General features: G+C 47.9%; 7 protein-coding genes across 7 annotated transcripts; 4 read left to right on the forward strand and 3 right to left on the reverse strand.

The window, feature by feature from the left end:
* Positions 1 to 1,134: 1,134 nt before the first annotated feature.
* Positions 1,135 to 1,481, forward strand: FPOAC1_010295 (uncharacterized protein; the record flags this gene model as incomplete). The annotated part of the gene is made up of 2 exons (XM_044854688.1): positions 1,135 to 1,291; positions 1,342 to 1,481. 2 exons carry the CDS (start codon positions 1,135 to 1,137, stop codon positions 1,479 to 1,481), a joined length of 297 nt encoding a protein of 98 aa, XP_044702001.1.
* Positions 1,482 to 2,257: 776 nt separating this feature from the next.
* On the forward strand, positions 2,258 to 4,180 carry FPOAC1_010296 (uncharacterized protein; the record flags this gene model as incomplete). Its single annotated transcript, XM_044854689.1, has 3 exons — positions 2,258 to 2,424; positions 2,487 to 3,947; positions 4,000 to 4,180. The coding sequence occupies 3 exons, from the start codon at positions 2,258 to 2,260 to the stop codon at positions 4,178 to 4,180; spliced, it is 1,809 nt and encodes a 602-aa protein (XP_044702002.1).
* A 530-nt stretch (positions 4,181 to 4,710) lies between these two features.
* On the forward strand, positions 4,711 to 5,743 carry CRP15 (40S ribosomal protein S7; the record flags this gene model as incomplete). The annotated part of the gene is made up of 3 exons (XM_044854690.1): positions 4,711 to 4,872; positions 5,243 to 5,325; positions 5,377 to 5,743. 3 exons carry the CDS (start codon positions 4,711 to 4,713, stop codon positions 5,741 to 5,743), a joined length of 612 nt encoding a protein of 203 aa, XP_044702003.1.
* A 289-nt stretch (positions 5,744 to 6,032) lies between these two features.
* On the reverse strand, positions 6,033 to 7,752 carry FPOAC1_010298 (uncharacterized protein; the record flags this gene model as incomplete). Its single annotated transcript, XM_044854691.1, has 2 exons — positions 6,033 to 7,404; positions 7,466 to 7,752. 2 exons carry the CDS (start codon positions 7,750 to 7,752, stop codon positions 6,033 to 6,035), a joined length of 1,659 nt encoding a protein of 552 aa, XP_044702004.1.
* A 3,074-nt stretch (positions 7,753 to 10,826) lies between these two features.
* On the forward strand, positions 10,827 to 13,409 carry FPOAC1_010299 (uncharacterized protein; the record flags this gene model as incomplete). Its single annotated transcript, XM_044854692.1, has 3 exons — positions 10,827 to 10,967; positions 11,021 to 11,599; positions 11,670 to 13,409. 3 exons carry the CDS (start codon positions 10,827 to 10,829, stop codon positions 13,407 to 13,409), a joined length of 2,460 nt encoding a protein of 819 aa, XP_044702005.1.
* A 369-nt stretch (positions 13,410 to 13,778) lies between these two features.
* FPOAC1_010300 (uncharacterized protein) lies at positions 13,779 to 16,144 on the reverse strand (the record flags this gene model as incomplete). Its single annotated transcript, XM_044854693.1, has 5 exons — positions 13,779 to 13,887; positions 13,939 to 14,658; positions 15,265 to 15,660; positions 15,717 to 16,008; positions 16,060 to 16,144. 5 exons carry the CDS (start codon positions 16,142 to 16,144, stop codon positions 13,779 to 13,781), a joined length of 1,602 nt encoding a protein of 533 aa, XP_044702006.1.
* A 441-nt stretch (positions 16,145 to 16,585) lies between these two features.
* On the reverse strand, positions 16,586 to 17,965 carry FPOAC1_010301 (uncharacterized protein; the record flags this gene model as incomplete). Its single annotated transcript, XM_044854694.1, has 3 exons — positions 16,586 to 16,934; positions 16,984 to 17,444; positions 17,495 to 17,965. 3 exons carry the CDS (start codon positions 17,963 to 17,965, stop codon positions 16,586 to 16,588), a joined length of 1,281 nt encoding a protein of 426 aa, XP_044702007.1.
* Positions 17,966 to 18,361: the final 396 nt, after the last annotated feature.

Genomic DNA, 18,361 nt, shown 5'->3' on the forward strand with positions numbered 1-18,361 from the left:
TTGCAGTGAACGAAAAAGCGATTGGGTGCGATTAAGGTGCGATTAAGAGCGTTACTATTCGCACACATCAACATTGCTAATCCCACACAAGTCTAGGATTTTTTTTCGCCTAACACGATTAGCAATGTTGATGTGTGCGAATAGCAACGCTCCCGATTAAAAGGTGCAGGGTTAAAATTGAGTCGGAAAACGGCAAGGTAAGTTTCCAGCCATCGCAGCTGGCTATATCCGTAGTAACCTTGCATTCGACTGAAGCTTCAAAACAAGACTTTAATCATGGCTTCTTTCAGGTCAGTCACTATACCTCTCAGTATGTTCTCTAGTGGACTATGATCCTTTTACGGTTGGTGCTCAAGTGATTCTGAATGCACTAGCACCGGTGCAATATGCGCAACATCTCTACTCGTCTGCATCAGTCTTTACTCCCTTATCATGACTTCATTCATGATTAAATCATGTCGAGACGATATGTCTTTGTCTATGGTTTGCTTCTTCTGCCAGCCCCTGCCTTATCTTCCACTAACAATGACTTCAGAGCATGGAAGCACTGACCCCAATGTCAACACTAGTAGTACCTCAGCATCATAGATCGTTAACACGACTCACCAATCGCCCTGCCGTTGTCTCATTAACAACATCCAAGATCGAACTCCTAGACAATAGATCACGAAACCACCACTAAACGCGTCGAAAAGGTCTGAAACGCGAATCATTCGCGGTTGAAATATTGCCACTTGCATCACACTCCCAGCCACGCGGTGACTGATCTGAATAGAATGTGATTAAGCTCTCGGATCGGAGATTGTCCCTGGTTAACGGGGCAGATCAGGGGCACTATAGATCGGGTTCGGAAGTGCTTGCAGCTGGGCTAGGAGTGCTCTGGTTGTTTGTTCCTGAAAAGATGATTCATTGAATCGGCCATCGTTTAATGTCGTCATGGATAGATCGAGCAGCGATGGGAGAAATGACGGAACTGTCATGTTTAGTGAGGACTGATATCGCAATTGACGGGTAGAGCTGAGATGTATAAGACGGGAGCTCTTCTCGAGTAAGAATAGTAGTTCCTCATCACAACACATCAACACTCATCTACCACTTACAACAACTATCTTCCCAAACCACTAAACAACCATCATGTCTGACCTTGAGAACGCTCCCTCTGCCTCCTACGAGGACAACTCATACGTCTCTCGCCCTGGTGAAAAGGGCCAGCCCATCGCTGTCCAGGCCGACTCCGATCGTGTTGAGGACCCCATCGACGCTGAGCAGGCTGATACTGATGCTCAGCTTGGTCAGTCACACACTTTCACCTTTGATCGAACTCTACTGACAGGATAACAGAGCGCGACGAGAAGGATGCCATCGACAAGAGCAACATCATTGAGGAGCGCACTCGAGGTGCTACTCAGCCTGGAGGCACATACCAGGAGCCTGGCGACGAGGAGGGTCTTCCTTCCAATGACGGAACAAGCTCTGTCTAAACGAATTATTTGAGCGTTAAAGCGATTAGTTGAGCGAGTCTATGTGTATAATAGATGTTTTGGAATGGAATCAATATTTGCAAATCTACACGATCTAGAAATAGTGAGAACTTATGTGAAATTTTGCCATAATGAATTATACAAATTATTTCATTTGAACCCCTCCCTACCTTGGCTTGCTACAACATTGATACTACTGTGGTGCCAAAACGTTGTCTGTTATATCTTGTCCTGCTCCATCTGTCTCTCTGGCTATGATCCTTACAATGATTGGAAATGTCAAGAAGGTTGTCATTCAGCCTCGGAATAAATAGCAATTATACGTACTGGTAATTCTGTTGAAGCTATGTGTAATTCAAGATACAGCATAACTATTGGGTTTTGCGACATGATGTAAAGGAGATTCGATGCATGAGAGGTGTGTTATGAAGTCCAGCACCCAATTTCAAAGAGATTACTTTTACCTTTCCATCTTGGAGTCTTTGGTAGAGAACCCATAGCTAAGATAAAGACAATAAATCGTGCCAACAAAAGGACAACATAACAAATCAAATGGAATACAGCCATTGTTGACGGTGTAAACCAAACAACATTTACACGACAACATAGATCCAGGGTAACTCCAAAACGAATGACGAGATCCCCCGCCGGGACCGCAACGGGAAGCCCCACTCACCCGCATCGAAAATCTCCTCCACCAAAAAAAGTGTTAAACGCGACAGCTACACTTTTCCTTTCCCATCTTCTACCACATACTTGTCGCAACCGATGCAAGCATGGCGGCAGATAACGAAGGTCCTGCCGCGAGTGGCGCCAATGACGCCCGTCCGTCAGGCGACTCCAATGCCGCTCAGAACAATGAGAATGGCAACCGTCGCAACCCGCGCCATGACCACAGAAAGCCTGGCAAGGGACGTTCAGAGAAAGGACGAGGAGAGTGGGGGTAAGTTTTTTCCTCCATGAACAGATTGAGTACAGTTGCCAACGGCGCTAACTAGATACTAGTCGTCAGAAGGGCGACAAGCGCAAGAAGAACGATGAGTTCAAGGAGTTCAAGCGTCGCAAACTGAACAAGCAGGGCGAGTCTGCAGATGGCGAATCGAGCAACAACCCCTTCTCCAAGGATGAGATTGCTGCCGAGGAACGACGACCCAAGCGAAAGGTTGCGGTCATGATTGGTTACGCAGGCACTGGCTACAAGGGAATGCAGGTCAATGGCAACGAAAAGACCATCGAGGCCGACTTGTTCAAGGCTTTTGTCGCTGCGGGCGCCATCTCCAAGGCCAACGCCGACGACCCCAAGAAGTCAAGTCTTGTCCGATGCGCTCGAACTGATAAGGGTGTGCACGCAGCTGGAAACGTTATCAGCTTGAAGCTCATTATCGAGGATGAGGACATTGTCGATAAGATCAACGCCGAACTCCCTGACCAGATCCGAATCTGGGGTATCCAGCGAACCAACAACGCCTTTAGCTGCTACCAGACCTGCGACTCCAGATGGTACGAGTACCTCATGCCTAGTTACTGCCTTCTTCCTCCTCACCCCGAGACCTTCCTGGGCCGGAAGTTGGTCGAGTTGGCCAAGGAGCACGGTGTTGAGGATGAGCTTACTGCTAGAATGGCGGATGTCAAGGACTTCTGGACTGAGGTGGAGGAGAAGGAGATCAAGCCCATTCTGGCGCGATTGGACCCTGAGACAAGAGCTGCTGTTTTGGAAAAGGTTCACGTCACTGATGATGAAGAGATTGCTGCACAAAAGGCGGCCGCAAGAGGAACGGGCGAGGCCGCGCCAGCTGAGGAGCAGCCTGCTACTGATGCACCTGCTGGAGAAGCCACCGAGAAGACTGCTGAGCCCGAGGCCCAAAGCACCGTTGTTCTGGAGAGCCACAAGCCCAAGAACCGCGAGCTTGGCCCCATCGACTTTGCCCTTCGCGACATCAAGGCTGCTTACATGGCTGCGAAGCGACGATACCGTGTCAGCACTGAGCGCCTGAACCGCCTTCAGGAGGCTCTCGACATGTACAACGGCACAAGAAACTTCCACAACTATACTGTTCAAAAGTCATTCTTCGACGCCTCGGCAAAGCGACATATCAAGTCGTTCATTGTCAACCCCAAGCCCATTATTATTAATGATACAGAATGGCTGTCCCTCAAGGTTCACGGACAGAGTTTTATGATGCACCAGATCCGTAAGATGGTCGGCTTGGCCAGTCTGATCGTTCGCTGCGGTACCCCTATGGAGCGTATTAAGGAGAGCTATCAGAACCAGAAGATGGCCATCCCCAAGGCCCCCGGTCTCGGACTTTTGCTCGAGCGACCCGTTTTCCACAACTACAACCGAAAGGCCACCGAGTCACTCGGAAAGGAGGGAATCGACTTTGACAAGTACGATGACAAGATCCAGGCTTTCAAGGACAAGCAGATCTACACCCGTATCTTTAGCGTGGAGGAGAAGGACAACTCGTAAGTATCGATGTATACAATTGTCGGACAAGGCGCTAACAGGATACTGCAGGTTCCACATGTTCTTTAATCAGATCGACCAGTTCAAGACAAATCACTTCTTGTGGCTCACGGCTGGCGGTATGAAGGCTGCAGAGATCAACAGAGACACCACGGGCGAAAAGGTGCAGCAGGACGTTGATAAGCAGCTCGGTGACGAGGATGAGGAGGACCCCGAGGGCGGTGAGGGTTAAATATGTAACACTAGAAACCGGACAAAGTCATGTTCATGGCGATCTGTTATAAAGAAGCATTGTTTTATCCTGATTTTGTTGTCGGACTTTTCGGAAAAGGCACCCCGTTGAAGTTGTCTTGGGTGTGGTTGAGCTGCATTGGTTGCACGGCATTCATGTCTTGGATCCAAGTTTGATTTGCTTTGAAATCATGTCTATGAAAGAGCCTGTGCTACAAGTTACCTCATGACTGTGAATCGTATCAAGCCCTGAAATGGACTTATGCCGTGTAAGTGATGTGATTTCCATTTCGAGAAGACCCCACTAGTAGCCATGTCTAACAACCTGGAGGTCTATCATTCAAACCTCAGGCATCTAGATTTCAGATTGCCGATAAGCGCACGGGCCACGCACAAACGCACAGGGTTTGAAAACCCCAATTTAGCGACCCTCCATTCTGGCTCGCTCTACTATCTCAAAATTTACAACGGCCCTCGCAACACCACTCAACTCCGTCGTCGTCAATCCACGTAGTCGAACCAGCCGTCAAAATGAGCGCCCAGGCCCTTAACAAGATCGCTCCCAACAGCCCCTCGAGGCAGAACCCCTCCGAGCTCGAGTCGAGCATCGCCCAGGCTCTCTTCGACCTCGAGTCCAACACCTCCGATCTCAAGGTCGCTCTCCGACCTCTCCAGATCGTCTCTGCTCGTGAGGTGAGAATACCGTGAACAAACAAACAAACAAAAACCTAGGTGCTCGTTTCTTCGAGAAATCCTGTTCCCACACAAGAAAATTGTCCTTTTGCAATGGCATGACCCTAGCGTCCACTCCTCTTTTCCCGCCTCACGACCCGCGGCACACACTGCTTTTTTTTCCCTCGCCAAGAAGATTTTGAAAGATGTAATAATCTTGAGAATCCAAGACTGGAAATGGAAGAAGAAGCTTGGGTGTGCACATGTTCCCATGTCGTCGGGGCGGGGAGGCAGTGCCCAGCCGGAGTATCATTGACTTCTGTGGAACAGGACGGGAAGCGGTCCAAGGTTTCGTCCTGGAGCTCGCATGCTGACTTGGGATCTTGATTAGATCGAGGTTGGCCACGGCAAGAAGGCTATTGTCATCTTTGTCCCCGTCCCTTCCCTGCAGGGCTTCCACCGCGTCCAGCAGCGGTAAGATATTCCTTTCCTCTCAAATCTGAACCATCAACTAATGATTTCTAGTCTCACCCGTGAGCTCGAGAAGAAGTTCTCTGACCGCCACGTCCTGATCCTCGCTTCTCGCCGCATCTTGCCCCGCCCCAAGCGATCTGCCCGCTCTCGCAACAACCAGAAGCAGAAGCGACCCCGTTCGCGAACTCTCACCGCCGTCCACGACGCCATCCTCGAGGATCTCACCTACCCCGTTGAGATCGTCGGCAAGCGCGTCCGCACCAAGGAGGACGGTTCCAAGCTCCTCAAGGTCATCCTTGACGAGAAGGAGCGTGGTGGTGTTGACTACCGCCTTGACACCTACTCTGAGGTCTACCGTCGCTTGACAGGCCGCAACGTCAACTTCGAGTTCCCTCAGAGCGGTCCCGCTGACTTTTAAAGTCGGTGCGTGTCTACTTCAGAGATGAATTAGTAGTACGAGGCAAAAACAAAATACCAAATGTCTTTACACATCAATTCAAGGGCTGGGAGTGCTATTCTTTAAACATGGTTGGTTTGGTCATCAAAAAGGGGCTTGGCGTCTTTAAAGAAAGTAGCTTGATAAATGGTACAAGCTGCGTATGATTTGACAAGACAACCTAAACACTTCTGTCCATGAATTTCCTCTGAGTATCTGGGTATCTAGATTTACGTGTCTCATGTGCATGTCTATGTGTCTATGTAAAGATTTAATCGCTGCTGATGCGGCCAACTCCCAACACACACCAATAAGCTAGTTCTCGCTTCTCCTGACCATCCTTTTCTTTTGCAGACGTTGTACCAACATCTTGCTGTGAATCTGCCTCCCACTCCATCCTCACAAACATGGGTATCTCGAGAATGTCCTCGTCCTCCTTGATTGGGCTCTTGTCCTTGACCTTGTCGTCGTCAAGTCGCAGCGAAGTAGGCACCACTTCCAGAATGATACTAACCCAGTTACGCCCTCGCTCCCATATCTTGCCGGCTTCGGGCTGACCGCTGCTCTCCTCACCCTTGCGCTTCTTGTCCCTGTCATCGTCTTTCAAGGCATCGTCCCACATATCCGTGTTGGCGTCGATATCAAACTGTGGACACAGAATGGTGACTTTGCTGGAGAACCTGCCAGGGGTGCTGTTTGGTGTGGCAAGTGTAACCTTGATGCCGTCGAACAGGGGGTTCTTGAAGGTTATGATGTAGTGGTGAGGAGTAAGAGGTTTGAGAGGAAGTTCATGTTGGATTTGGGGACGCTGTGTGGTAGGAACAGGCCCAGCGGTGGGGTTGAGGGGTCGGATGGTAATGGTAGGTATGTACGACTTTGCGACGAGCTTGATCTTGAACCGCGTGGATGTGACTTTGTTCTCGGGCTTGGAGATGATGTGTCTGCATATGGAACAACGCTTGGAGCGCTTCGTTCGGAAGAGGTATGGTATGGGACGTAGACCGTCCTGGAATCTCTGAACATCTGCCTGTAAAAGGTTTTGCTCAATAGTAGCAGTCGAATCCAACCCCTCTTGGTGTAGTTTCTTGATCTGAGCGGAATCATCTAGATCAGCCAGCTTGAGACCTTCTTCTGTTGAAAGAGCCTCACGCATCACGTCTGAAGGACCGTTGCGCTTGCGGGAGTGTCCGTGACCAGTATACATGGCCATGATCCTCGTCAAAGCAGCAGGTGAGCCATAGCCCAGACTATCATTAAGCGAGGATGCACCGGAAGCGTTGGTGTCGGCAAGCTGCGACTGGTAGAATGACTTGAGATTGGCGTATTGAAGCTCCGCGTCGACATCTTTGTCGGCTGGTGGTGGCTCGTCTGGGTTATCTTTGCGACGCTCCTTGAACTCTCTGGCCGTGAGTCTGGGCTGACCGCCATTGTTAACCTTGGAGAGTTGTGTGAATATGCCGCTTGGTCGGTCAAAGTCGATGCCTATCTCGGTCGAAGTCCAATTGCAGTACTGGCAGTACAGACCGAATCTGTTGCTCTGGTGGGCTGAAGGGTCGGCGCCAGGTGGTGGTTCGGTAGGGGCCAAGCCCATGACCTGGGCAGGTCCGATGCATACAGGACATTGGTAACAGCTTCGAGTGCATCTATCGGCGGGTATTCTGTCAGGCTTTTCTTTTTTTGTATGTTATTTGGTTGGTGTTTTACCTGTTACCCTCGCTTCGCAAGTTACTGCTCGGAACCTCAAAGAGACAATTGGGACAATAATATGTAACGACTTCTTCGTTGACGCATCTCGGACATCGGATCTGCTGGCAGTCTTCGCAGTAGAGGAGGTACTCGAGAGGGTAGAGGCTGTAGTTTGAGCGAGGATCGGTGGGGTCAAAGGTATGCTCGGCGGAGGCTGAAGTTGGTGTTTGAGGGGTTTGTTGGTCGGCGGGAGAGTTATCGGAACATGGACACTGGATGTATGTGTAAGGTATCACGGGTGCCATTGCGATTGCAGTGGTTGGTGACGTGATGTTGTGGTGTTGACTTTGGAGGGGAGCTGTTGTTGAAAGTGAAACTAGGGTCTTGGGTTCGGTGAGCTTAGCTACACTGTATTTACCTAAAGCCCAGTGACTCGGTGAGAAGCCAATCATGTTGACAATATTCAACAACAGAATATAAAATATGTAATAGAAGCTTAGATTACCTATGATGAGCACTATGATGTTTTTATTTGCTATTAAATTAAATTTATTATTGAATGCTCTGTATTTTGCATCTGCTCTATGGGATGTTGGATTTGATGTCTGAAGTACTATAGCAATATCTTCTGTCATACATACTCTGTTCTGCTTTCATACAAGATACCACTGATAAAACAAGCCTATAGACAACCTGGCAGTTCAATTCATTTTGAGTTTGTATTTGCATAAAGATCTTTCAGTTCAACTAAAGTCCAAACCACAATGAAAACGCCACTGCCCTCATGCCGCTCCTCTCAGGCCGTACTCTGTTGTATAAGACACAACTGCAAGCCACATTCATGTTGAGGCCGTCTATGCATAAAAGTTCTTTCCTGTGTCAACTGAAGTCCAAACCAAAGTGAAAAGCCATCTCTCAAGCCTCTCTTTAGCTCACAGACCCCCTACCTTTAATAATACCCTCTATTAATTGATCTAGACCTCGAGCGTTGACCACTACGACCCTTATTTTTAGTATTCTACGTTCAGGCCATGACATTTTTTCAAGACCCTTTTTTGTTTCAACTTGATCTTTAAAATTCATGCAAAATAAATGTCAGATTTTAAGTCGTCTTGTCTTGTCTTGTCCCTCTTCATTCAGCTTCATCCGATTAAAGAGAGGGAACCGTTTAAACTTAATATGCGAGGAACTTGCCCTCCTTCAACGTTTGGTTTAACGGTATTATTTTAGTGGCCGTCTCAAGTTCAGCTCTTGATAGGTTTTGCCGACTGGGTTAACCTTGTCACCAAAGTTTTTTTCGTCTGTCGCCTTACTCCAAGACTATGATCAACGATGATCCCTACAGAGCTGGTCTGTGTAAGAAACTTGACTCTTTTCTCTCTCTCTCCTCTTCTCGCTTCTCGCTTCTCGTTTGTGCCCGAGACCGATTTTGTCCGAGCTCGGGATCCGTATTCAAGGCTTTTCGTATGTAGTATTGTCTCGGTCTTGTACACGAGATTGTGCGGGGCAGTTTGAGTTTATGATGAAAGAACACCTCATGCTTGAATCACCACTTGTTGGTTGAGTGTTTGAGTAAATGCTTACCTGATACTTATTGCCTTAGCTTACTATCGAATGGTCTTAGCTTGTCTGCATCCCATCATGCCCCTGGGACGGAGAGCGGCTGCCCCTTGGTCAAAGCAATGAACTAGGCTTGGCTGAAGTCCCCAAAAGGGTTTAATTGTTACGTGACTGACGACGCCTCTTTGACTGCGGCTGGAGCTTACAACTCAATTCTTCCAGTGGCCGTTGAGAACTTGATAGCCTACAGACTCCAACACACAAACACAAACACCAGAGAGGGATATTAGATACAATCCATGTCCATGTCTTTGGGGAAAAAAGAAGAAATAAAAGAGATCAAGTGGATCATAAATCTTCAGACTCCATTCTTTTTCTCTAACCGACGTCAAGTTCGAGTCCAAGTCCAACAAAGACAAGACCCGTGGAGAAAGGATTGGTGTATCCGTATGTACAACAAGATTGGTTTTATTAATCCCCGAAAACTTGGTGCGTCACAGATTAATTCAGGATACCCAATTTCCAAACTCTCGGTTATGAAATTAAAGCCACTTTCTCTTCTCTGTGATTCTCTCCCGATGGACGATCCGATCATCCCATTAGTCCAACCCGGAAAGACCGGTTCCGTTGGATTGATAATGATGATCAAGATTCATGTCGTGATGCCCATTCTGTGTGACTTTGCCCTACGTGATTGTCGACGCAGAGAAACACACCATTGAGTTTTACTAGGTAGCTTGGTGGTGGGTGGTAAACTATGTAACTAATGGGCTAGTAACGGTGGTGGTGTTGAAGATGCTCCGATCTATCGGATCAAGAGTCTGATAAAGATTCACATCAACTTGGCACTTCCATTGGATCGAGGGCTGACGAATGGTGGATGTACATATCATTAGAGACTTGGCATCAACGATACCTTGTAACCGCCAACTCACTCATACATCCTTGAATAAACCATTGACCGCAACAAGAGAGTCTCGTTCCTTCACTTGTTTTCAACATTATCTCTGGAAAGATACTCTGGAAGCACCTAGATGCAGTGTCTTCTGTCGTCAAATCCGAAAAAGACAGCTCATCTACTGATCAGAGCCTTCTGGTCGAGAACTAGCTTAGCTTGGCCTCTGGTTGACAGGGATCGTCATGACTTTGAATTGAATGGATGACACCAGCGCTACACTAAACGCAATGGCTTGATGGTTAGTGTCTCACAAGTTCTTCTCTGGGACTTTAGTCTCCCACTCAAATTCCGACTGACCGGGGGGGCCCTTGTCTTGTCCTCCCGGACATTGAACCAAGGTCCAGGGTCCGTTTTGACGAGCTTGAGTTGGCCGTAGAAAGAGACGAAATATTAACATCTCCTCCCCCCCCTTGACCTAACGAAAGAGGAGGGGAGAGATCTGATCTGATTCTGCTGTTGAATGTCTTGTTTCTTACGTAGGACCCGACATGGAACCCTGTGCCTGACGTCTTCTTCTTCCAACATGGCCCTATCACTTGATGTTAAATGACGAGAAAGCTAAACTCTGCTATTAATTCGACGGAAACTCACTTTTTGTGTCGCAGTTCTATTTGACTCAAAAGACGAGACAGCCGACATAGGAGAGACATTTCTTGAAGCTGAAAACAAAACAAAAAACGAGACGAAAGAAACGAAAGACACAAAAAGGCTTGCTGCAATATCCCGACAACACGGCTCGCTGCATTGATTGTTCAGCCGCTTTCAGCTAAATCGACTTTATACATACGGCGTTTGACGGCAACCTTGGCAATATATTACATATATACATACACATATACACTTATACAACACCCCTTCACCATGCCTGCGACCATGTTGAATTCTAGACAGAGTTCTCTTCGGTTCAGTGCCATGGTGAATGGGAGAATGGATGACCGTCCAACAGTTATGCGGTGGGATGGTGCTGCAAGAGCCTGTACCAACTGGGACAACATTCGTCGAGTGAGTTACAAAGACTTTTTCTTTTTATGCAGCATTTAACTGATACTTGATAGGACCCTGAATTATGGTTTCGAAATGGCAATTGCATGGTTCACTTGCACGCAAAAGGACATTCTAGACGAGGCCCATCCTTCAAAGTCCCCTTCTCGGCCCTCCTCGACGCCCAATGTTATCCTCTCATCGAAAAATTTCTTTCATGGGAAGATGACCAAAAGAAACCCAGCTTTCGAGAACTCATGAGATGGAGTAGAGAAAACCCCACGCAAAAGATGGATTTGTACATCCCACCACCGCCTTCTACCGACAAAACGCAGGCGCTCAACTACCACCTGGCCACTCGCAACTTCTTCGCTTGGATTTTTCGCAGATCAATGGTCGGGACGAGTTTAGGCAGCGCCGCGGTCGGTCTTTTACACAGCATGCACGAGTTTCGCTGCGGCGTGGAGGACAACGTTACGGATATGATGGATTATTTTGATGAGGAGGGTTATCTTGATATGGCGAACCAGCCTAATCACGCGTTGGCGATGTTGCAACTGGCGGAGTTCTTTCAGATGCGGGAGCTTTACATCCGGGCTTTCTCTCATTGCGTAGGCATGAGCGAATACTTGTTTGAGAACCCCGGCTTCATGGTATGTTTCTCTTTTTTTTTATTCTTATGGAATGCTGGGGGATAAGCCACTGACGTTTGGTGTCTTGTAGGAACTCAGTCCTGCAACACGCAAACTTATTCGGAAAAGACATCTCGAATTAGATCATCGAATGACGCGATCGTCAACGATGTTGAGGACGTTTCTTGACGAGGAGCTCTCCGAGGCGCACTTGAGCGTTGCAGCTGGTGCAAGAGCCCATCTCGAGCGTTTCCGAAGCTTTTTGTTATCCTTCTACACGGCCAAGCTTGGATATTATCCTCCTGCTGGTACAGATCCGGATAATAATCTGTTTGACCCGGCCATTCTGCGAATTATGCGCGAGGACTTTGAGTCGCTGTATGATCTTCTGGTTGATGACCAGTGTACCAAATCTTATGCCTTGCCTCCCACGGCTCATGGAGGAATCTGCACTATTCAACTAGTCCAATCTTTTGACTTGCAGCACGATTATCAGACTCTTACACATCCTCTGCCGCGGCTGCCAGATACGAATGCTCATAACTCGCGACGCAAGGCATGGCTACATGGACGCGTTTCTCTCAGATCTGATCGCAAGGTGACGGCGCATGCAGCACTGGTCAACGCCTCTAATTTGGCTAAGCCTGGTGTATCGCAGAATGATCTTGTTCGGGCTTACAAGCGCTTCGAAGAGGACTCTATCATGTCTCCCAACAAGGCCGATAAGCTAGACAAGGTGTCGCTGGTGGATGCTCGCAAGGTCAGATGGGTTCTCATCTACGCGACATACCAGGTTCTTCGCCATGCAACTGACTTGGCACCCGAGTTGGAAGAGGACGAGATTCACGAGGCTTACTACAGCTTGTCTGCGTTGACTGAAGGTCTTCCGCCATGGGATACGCCTCGTGATATTGGGCACATGCTAAAGCGCCAGACGCAGTACGTCACTGGTCCTATGGACTGGACTGTGTACGCAGACCGAGATGATATCCATGGGCAAGATGATGGGAAGATTGAGATTAAGCCCGACATTGACTACTTTGCACTCACCCAGCGAGATCGTCCCCAGACACAAAGCGGGTATCGAGAACGTAGAGCATCGATGCCATCGCGTCCTTCTCGCTCGAACTCCTTCTCTCAAGCTCTTAGTCGCTCTTCAACCTTTCGACGTTCTATCGCCATGTTCAAGTCGCCTAGCAGCACACCACCACAATCCATCGCCCCGTCTCGACCGACATACCACGAGATTGTCGTCCATGGATATGGCAACGGAACTAATCATGTCAGTCTTGAAACGGAACCCGAAACCGACAGCAGCAGTGAGTTGAAGATGGATGATATCGGAGTAGCCGTATTATCGCCCTCACCCCCACCTTCTTCACCAGAGAGTCTTGAAACCAGCGACGACGCTCTCGATTCTCCCATCGATACACTGGACTCTCCTTCTCTGGTGGAACACTACATCGAGCCTGAGATCCCCAAGGACGTGAGAGCGTGCCGCGAGAGACGCCGGGACGTCATTTCCATGATTGGTCGCTCCATGTCAGGCCGAGTTCCCAAGCGCAGTGGAAGGCCCATCAGCGCCATCTTCGACAGCTACAGTTCTACAGAGAAGGACACAATGACAACGAGCCGACGACACAGCATGTTTCCACAACCGCTGCGGCTCAAGACCCAAGTGGACGAACCGTTCATCCTTAACGACGATGCGGATTGGGCGGCGATGCAGACGTTTATGGATAGTCCCGGACACATGTCTGAGACGGATGAAGATGTGATGCCTGCGTGGGAGCAGTATGCTGATTTGGGAGGGCTGACCGATATGAGGTGAAAAGAGTGGTGGTAAAAACATTCTTACGCTTACGCGTGTCTTCTTTTTTATGTTTCTTTTTTTCTTTTTTGTTATTAGCGAATACCCCTTTTTATATTTCCATGAGATGATAGGACACATGGTGCATGTCTAGATGAGTTTATTAGTTACTATGCTTGGTGGAAACATATCGGTGGCTATGATTGAGGGTCAGATAGCGAATTATAAAATCCAACTGCCGAGCAATTGGACTTCTTTTTCATCACCTGAGTAAAGTCTGTCGATTAAAAGAACTCATATGATCAATTGAATATATCAAGGTCTCACATCATCAAGTCATCCCTCATTACCAGTATTCATACAATAGTCCCTTCAACCCGAACAGTCTAGTTATTCGGTCCTTTGCTTCACTGGTTGACCAGAAGCAAGTGTCAATCCATCGAGAATATCCCTTCCGAAAGCATAAACCATGTACGTTGGGAAAATAAGCCACATGCCACTGGAGAAAAGGTCAGTCAGTTGAACCTGGATGCGTAAATGGTATGCTTACTTGGGAATAGCCCAGAGAGTGAGAATGTCGACGGGAGTGTTGTGAGAGATGTTGCCAAACTCGCTAAAGTACTCGTTGGCCCCTAAATGATATTTGTTAGTATTGTTTATAGATGGTGCACGAGTTGACTTGCAGTATAGAACAGTCTTGCTGAGAGTCATGACAGCAGCACTGAATCCAACAAGGACAGCCAAAGCACCACTTCTTCCACTAACAGTCCTCCTCTTCTTTTCCTTCTTGTTGGTTATCTTATCAGCCCGTCTCCAGATCATCCACAAGTACATAAAGTACAAGATCATCTCGACGACATTCATAGCCGACTGCGCACCCGTAAACCCATTCTTTGCCTCGAACGCCTTGAAACCATAGATATGATCAACCTGTCCGTACAGAGCGTACGGCATGTACAAGGGCCACTGGTATTGACCTCCGGGCATGGTATGCGGACGACCCAAGACATAACCGCTATCCCAAGCCACGAGCGGTAGAGACAAAGCTAGCCAGAAGATGGTGGCTGAAGAGGGAGCGTGGTTCCATTTTTTAGGTTCTTGGACGGATAGACGACGTTTCTTGGCCGAGGCTGTTGTACCGCCGTTGGAGGAGGAAGAGGAAGAGGCTTTGGCGGCGCTTCTCTTGCGTGTTGTCGGTGTTGATGGGATTGTAGGTAGTTCGGTATTGAATTCTGGTGCGAATTCAGGACCGACGCTTGCGCCGCGGGAACTTGCTCTAGTAGTGACCACCATTTTTGTAGTTGTTTACCTTAGTACTTTGACTTGTTTGTGGGAGAAGAAAGAATTAAAGAAGAAAAAAAGTGGTTAATTTTACTGCATGATTAAGAAAACAAACAACACACAAATACAACACGTTGAAAGTAAACAACTGTCCCACAAGCCCCTCTCCATTATTAAAGTCGGATCACTAAACTTCCGAAATGACCCCTCCATTTGCTTCTTTTGGAAGGGGTTTTAGTTAGTGAGTTTCTCGGCATTTGGAAAAGGTTGTCACACTCTGGAACTTGATTGGTCTTTGTCATTTTTTGACGTGTTTAATACGATTATACGTGGTCATGTCTTATTACAGCATCTTGGGGAACGAGAATACCTTTATACTACAAAGAGTTAACTACTAAATGTGTCTCCTCCACTCTCGAGAAAGTCTTTCTCTTCTGATCTCATCTTTCGTCCAAGTACCTTGTTTCTGTGCGGATACCTCCCAAACCTTTCGATAATCACCCGATGTCTCTCCTCAAACTCCAAACTCGTTTGTCCTACACTCTTTGCCTTGTCTGGATCTGCTTGTACAACCTCTCTCGCCTTTCTCTCATACTCATCCGTACCTCCCGATCCCTGCGTCAGACTCAAAATATCCTCCTTCATGCGGTTAAACGCCGACACAGCCTCATCATGCACCGACAAATCTTCAGAGTGCATTAAAGGCATGTAGAACCAATTACGATACGAAAACACCCATCGAATCTCTGGTGCCATGTCCGGAATGCCCTGCGCGATTGCTTCGAGGGAGATTTGCACAGCGAGAGGGTCAAAGTAAGTAAAACATACAGAAGCTTTGTCGCCGCGATAGGAGTTGCGGGGGATTTGATCGAGCAGAATGATTAGACTTAACCAATCTAGAGAATCGCGAGGTTTGACGATGGATAGAAGATGTTTTCCAGACGTCACACCCGTGTTGCGAATGGCCTCTAGTAAAGGGCTAAATTCAGCGCTGGAAACATGTTAAATGACTTGGTTGATTAGAGGATGGTGAATGACTTGACTTACACGCAGACATTGTCGAATTGCTTGTCTGAAACGAACCACCTCTTTTGGTACTCTGACGCAGCAATAATGCGATCAGTATCCAGCGGCAAATGCTCAAACCAGAAACTGCGTAGTCTGTCCAGCTTGTCATACGTGAGATATTCTCTAAGACTGTCCATATTCTTTCCCCAAGAACCGATATTTAGAAGACGTTGCTCTTGTAGCTTGAAGCTCGATGACCTGGATGCTGAGGTCATGCTTTGGTAGAGTCTTGCTGGTAATGGACCAAGTTGGGAAAGAGTACCGCGATGATCTGATAACCATTCAGCACTCCAGTAACAAATGAATATAAAGAGCGACCAACATGCTACGCGACGAGCTGTGACGGCCCAGCTTGAGGAGGCTCGGATTGGCGCTCTCATAGAGGCCTGCACCCGAGGGATATTCATGGCGAAACGTCTTGCAATTAATGTACCCAGCGCGCACTGAATATTGTCTGAGGGCTTCAATGGTTTGGGTAAAATGAATCAATGAACGGATTGAAGTAGCAGAGAAACAAAAAACAGTTGAATGTTGCCATCGAATGATCATCTATCTCGGTACTCCGTACATCTGCGTCACGGAACCCGGGGTTCCACTCTCGGACATGCAACATCTCCGACCACGGGTCTAGATTACCAATCTTCAGCCTTTTCGTCCTGATTAATATAACCATTCACTCATATTAAAAAAATTATAATAAAAGAGTCAATTGCAGAATTCTAAGTACTAATCTATCTAGCCGGACCAGGGGAATTCAGGATCTTGAAAGAAAGACTTTATCTAAAATCAAGTCAAGGGTAACATTAGGTTTGCCATGCCAACACACTTGCATTATCCAACTCAGATATCTAAGCCATAATCATAGCAGCAACAAGAGCAAACAGACCAGCTCCTCCAGCAGCAACCTTGGTGTTGGCACCATTGACAACAGGGGTGACATCAGTAGGAGTAGAAGCAGACTCGCCAGCGTCAGAGGTAGCAGTGGCGGTGGCAGTAGCGAGAGCGTCAACGTCGATGGCCTGGAGAGTTCGGAGGAGTTCAGGAGTGGTGTAGGTACCAGTCTCGCCGACATAGGTGATGACGGAGAAGGGAAGCTTGGAGACGGGTGTGGCAGAGGGGAAGGCCAGACGGTCGGTGGCATCGGCGGCGGGCTTGATGTCAGCGCGGTCAAAGGGGGCATCGGCAGGGTTGAGGACACTGGTTATGTGTTAGTAGGTCATAAGTAAACAATGACTGACTGACTCACGTATCAATGATATGAGCAACACCGTTGAAGAGGAGGACGTTGGTAAACAAAATCTTGGCACCATTCACCCAAGCACTTCCATCCTCAGCAACAGTAAAAGTCAAGTCAGCTCCCTGGAAAGAAGGAACGCTGACGTTGGCCAGGTCTGTGGAGAAGAGGACGTCGTCAAAAAAGTGGTACTTGAGAACCTGCTGCAGAGTCTCAAGGTCAGCGCCCTCGAGGATTGAGCCAATATTCTCAAAGGCAGGGTCGTTGGGGACAAAGACGGTAAAGTCGGAAATGTTGAGAAGGCCAGACTCGTCAGAACCAATGTTACCAAGGTTGTAGGATAGATCGGCAGCGTTGGCAGCGGCGTTGAAGTTGAGAAGGTTGTCGCGGCGGGTGAAGAGTTGCAGAGGGGCACCAAAGCTGAGGACTGTGTCAACTTTGTGGACGATAACCGAGTCACCGACTTTAATGTCCTGATAATTGTTAGTATAGGTGTGTATAATGGAGATGGGGTATGACTTACTGCTTCAGTCACGTAGGACAAAGTCTCCTCGCCAGAGATGACAACAACATCATCACCATCCTTCACAATGCCATTGTACTGACCACCTGTAAAGTTCCCAAAAGGCTGGCGATAGTTGACGAAGCTGCTATCGAGAAGAGACTGTACAAAGACAGGAATGTCGGAAGCAACACTAGCAGGGTAGTAGCCCTTAAAGACGTGGTTGGAGAGGAGAGCGCCAATGGCAATGGTGTCGTTCTTCTGAGAGATGGCCTCTCCCTCGGGAATGTCGCGGGGGACAGAATCGAAAGCCTTGTTGGTGGGAGCAAAGATGGTGATGTTTGTTGCAGACACAAGAGTCTCGGCAATGTCAGGCACAAGAGCAAGAAGTTCAGCCAGAGTTGAGAGGTCTGGCTGAGAAGCGATGATGCTAGCCAGGTCGTTCTGTGCGACGACGGCAGTTGCAAGGGCTGCGAGGCTTAAGAATCTCATTGTGAATAAAATATCGCTGGATTTTGTTTATGAAACGAGTTGTAGATGGCTGTGAAGCTGTGTGATGACTTGAAGATGATGAGTTGATGAGACACTTACACTGAGCTTCTCTTCAAGCTTTATACATGACATTGTCACATCTTGAAGCCCGTCAAGATACCTTTCCAAAATTCCAATCCCAAATTCCAATATCCCCTGAATCAAAGCATCATCGACTTGAGGTGTATCTGCAAGCAAAATACTCACATCTTGCTTGTTTGATACTCTTTGATGTTGAACCTGAAATCATTCAACGGCCAAAATTCACCGTCCCCACAATAGACCCTGAAGGGACCCGAAGGGGAAGAAAAGAAAGACAAAGACAAGCTTAATTCCGTAGCCTTGTGGTTGATTCGT

The sequence above is a fragment of the Fusarium poae genome, chromosome 4, assembly GCF_019609905.1.
Source record: "Fusarium poae strain DAOMC 252244 chromosome 4, whole genome shotgun sequence".
Lineage (NCBI taxonomy): Eukaryota > Fungi > Ascomycota > Sordariomycetes > Hypocreales > Nectriaceae > Fusarium > Fusarium poae.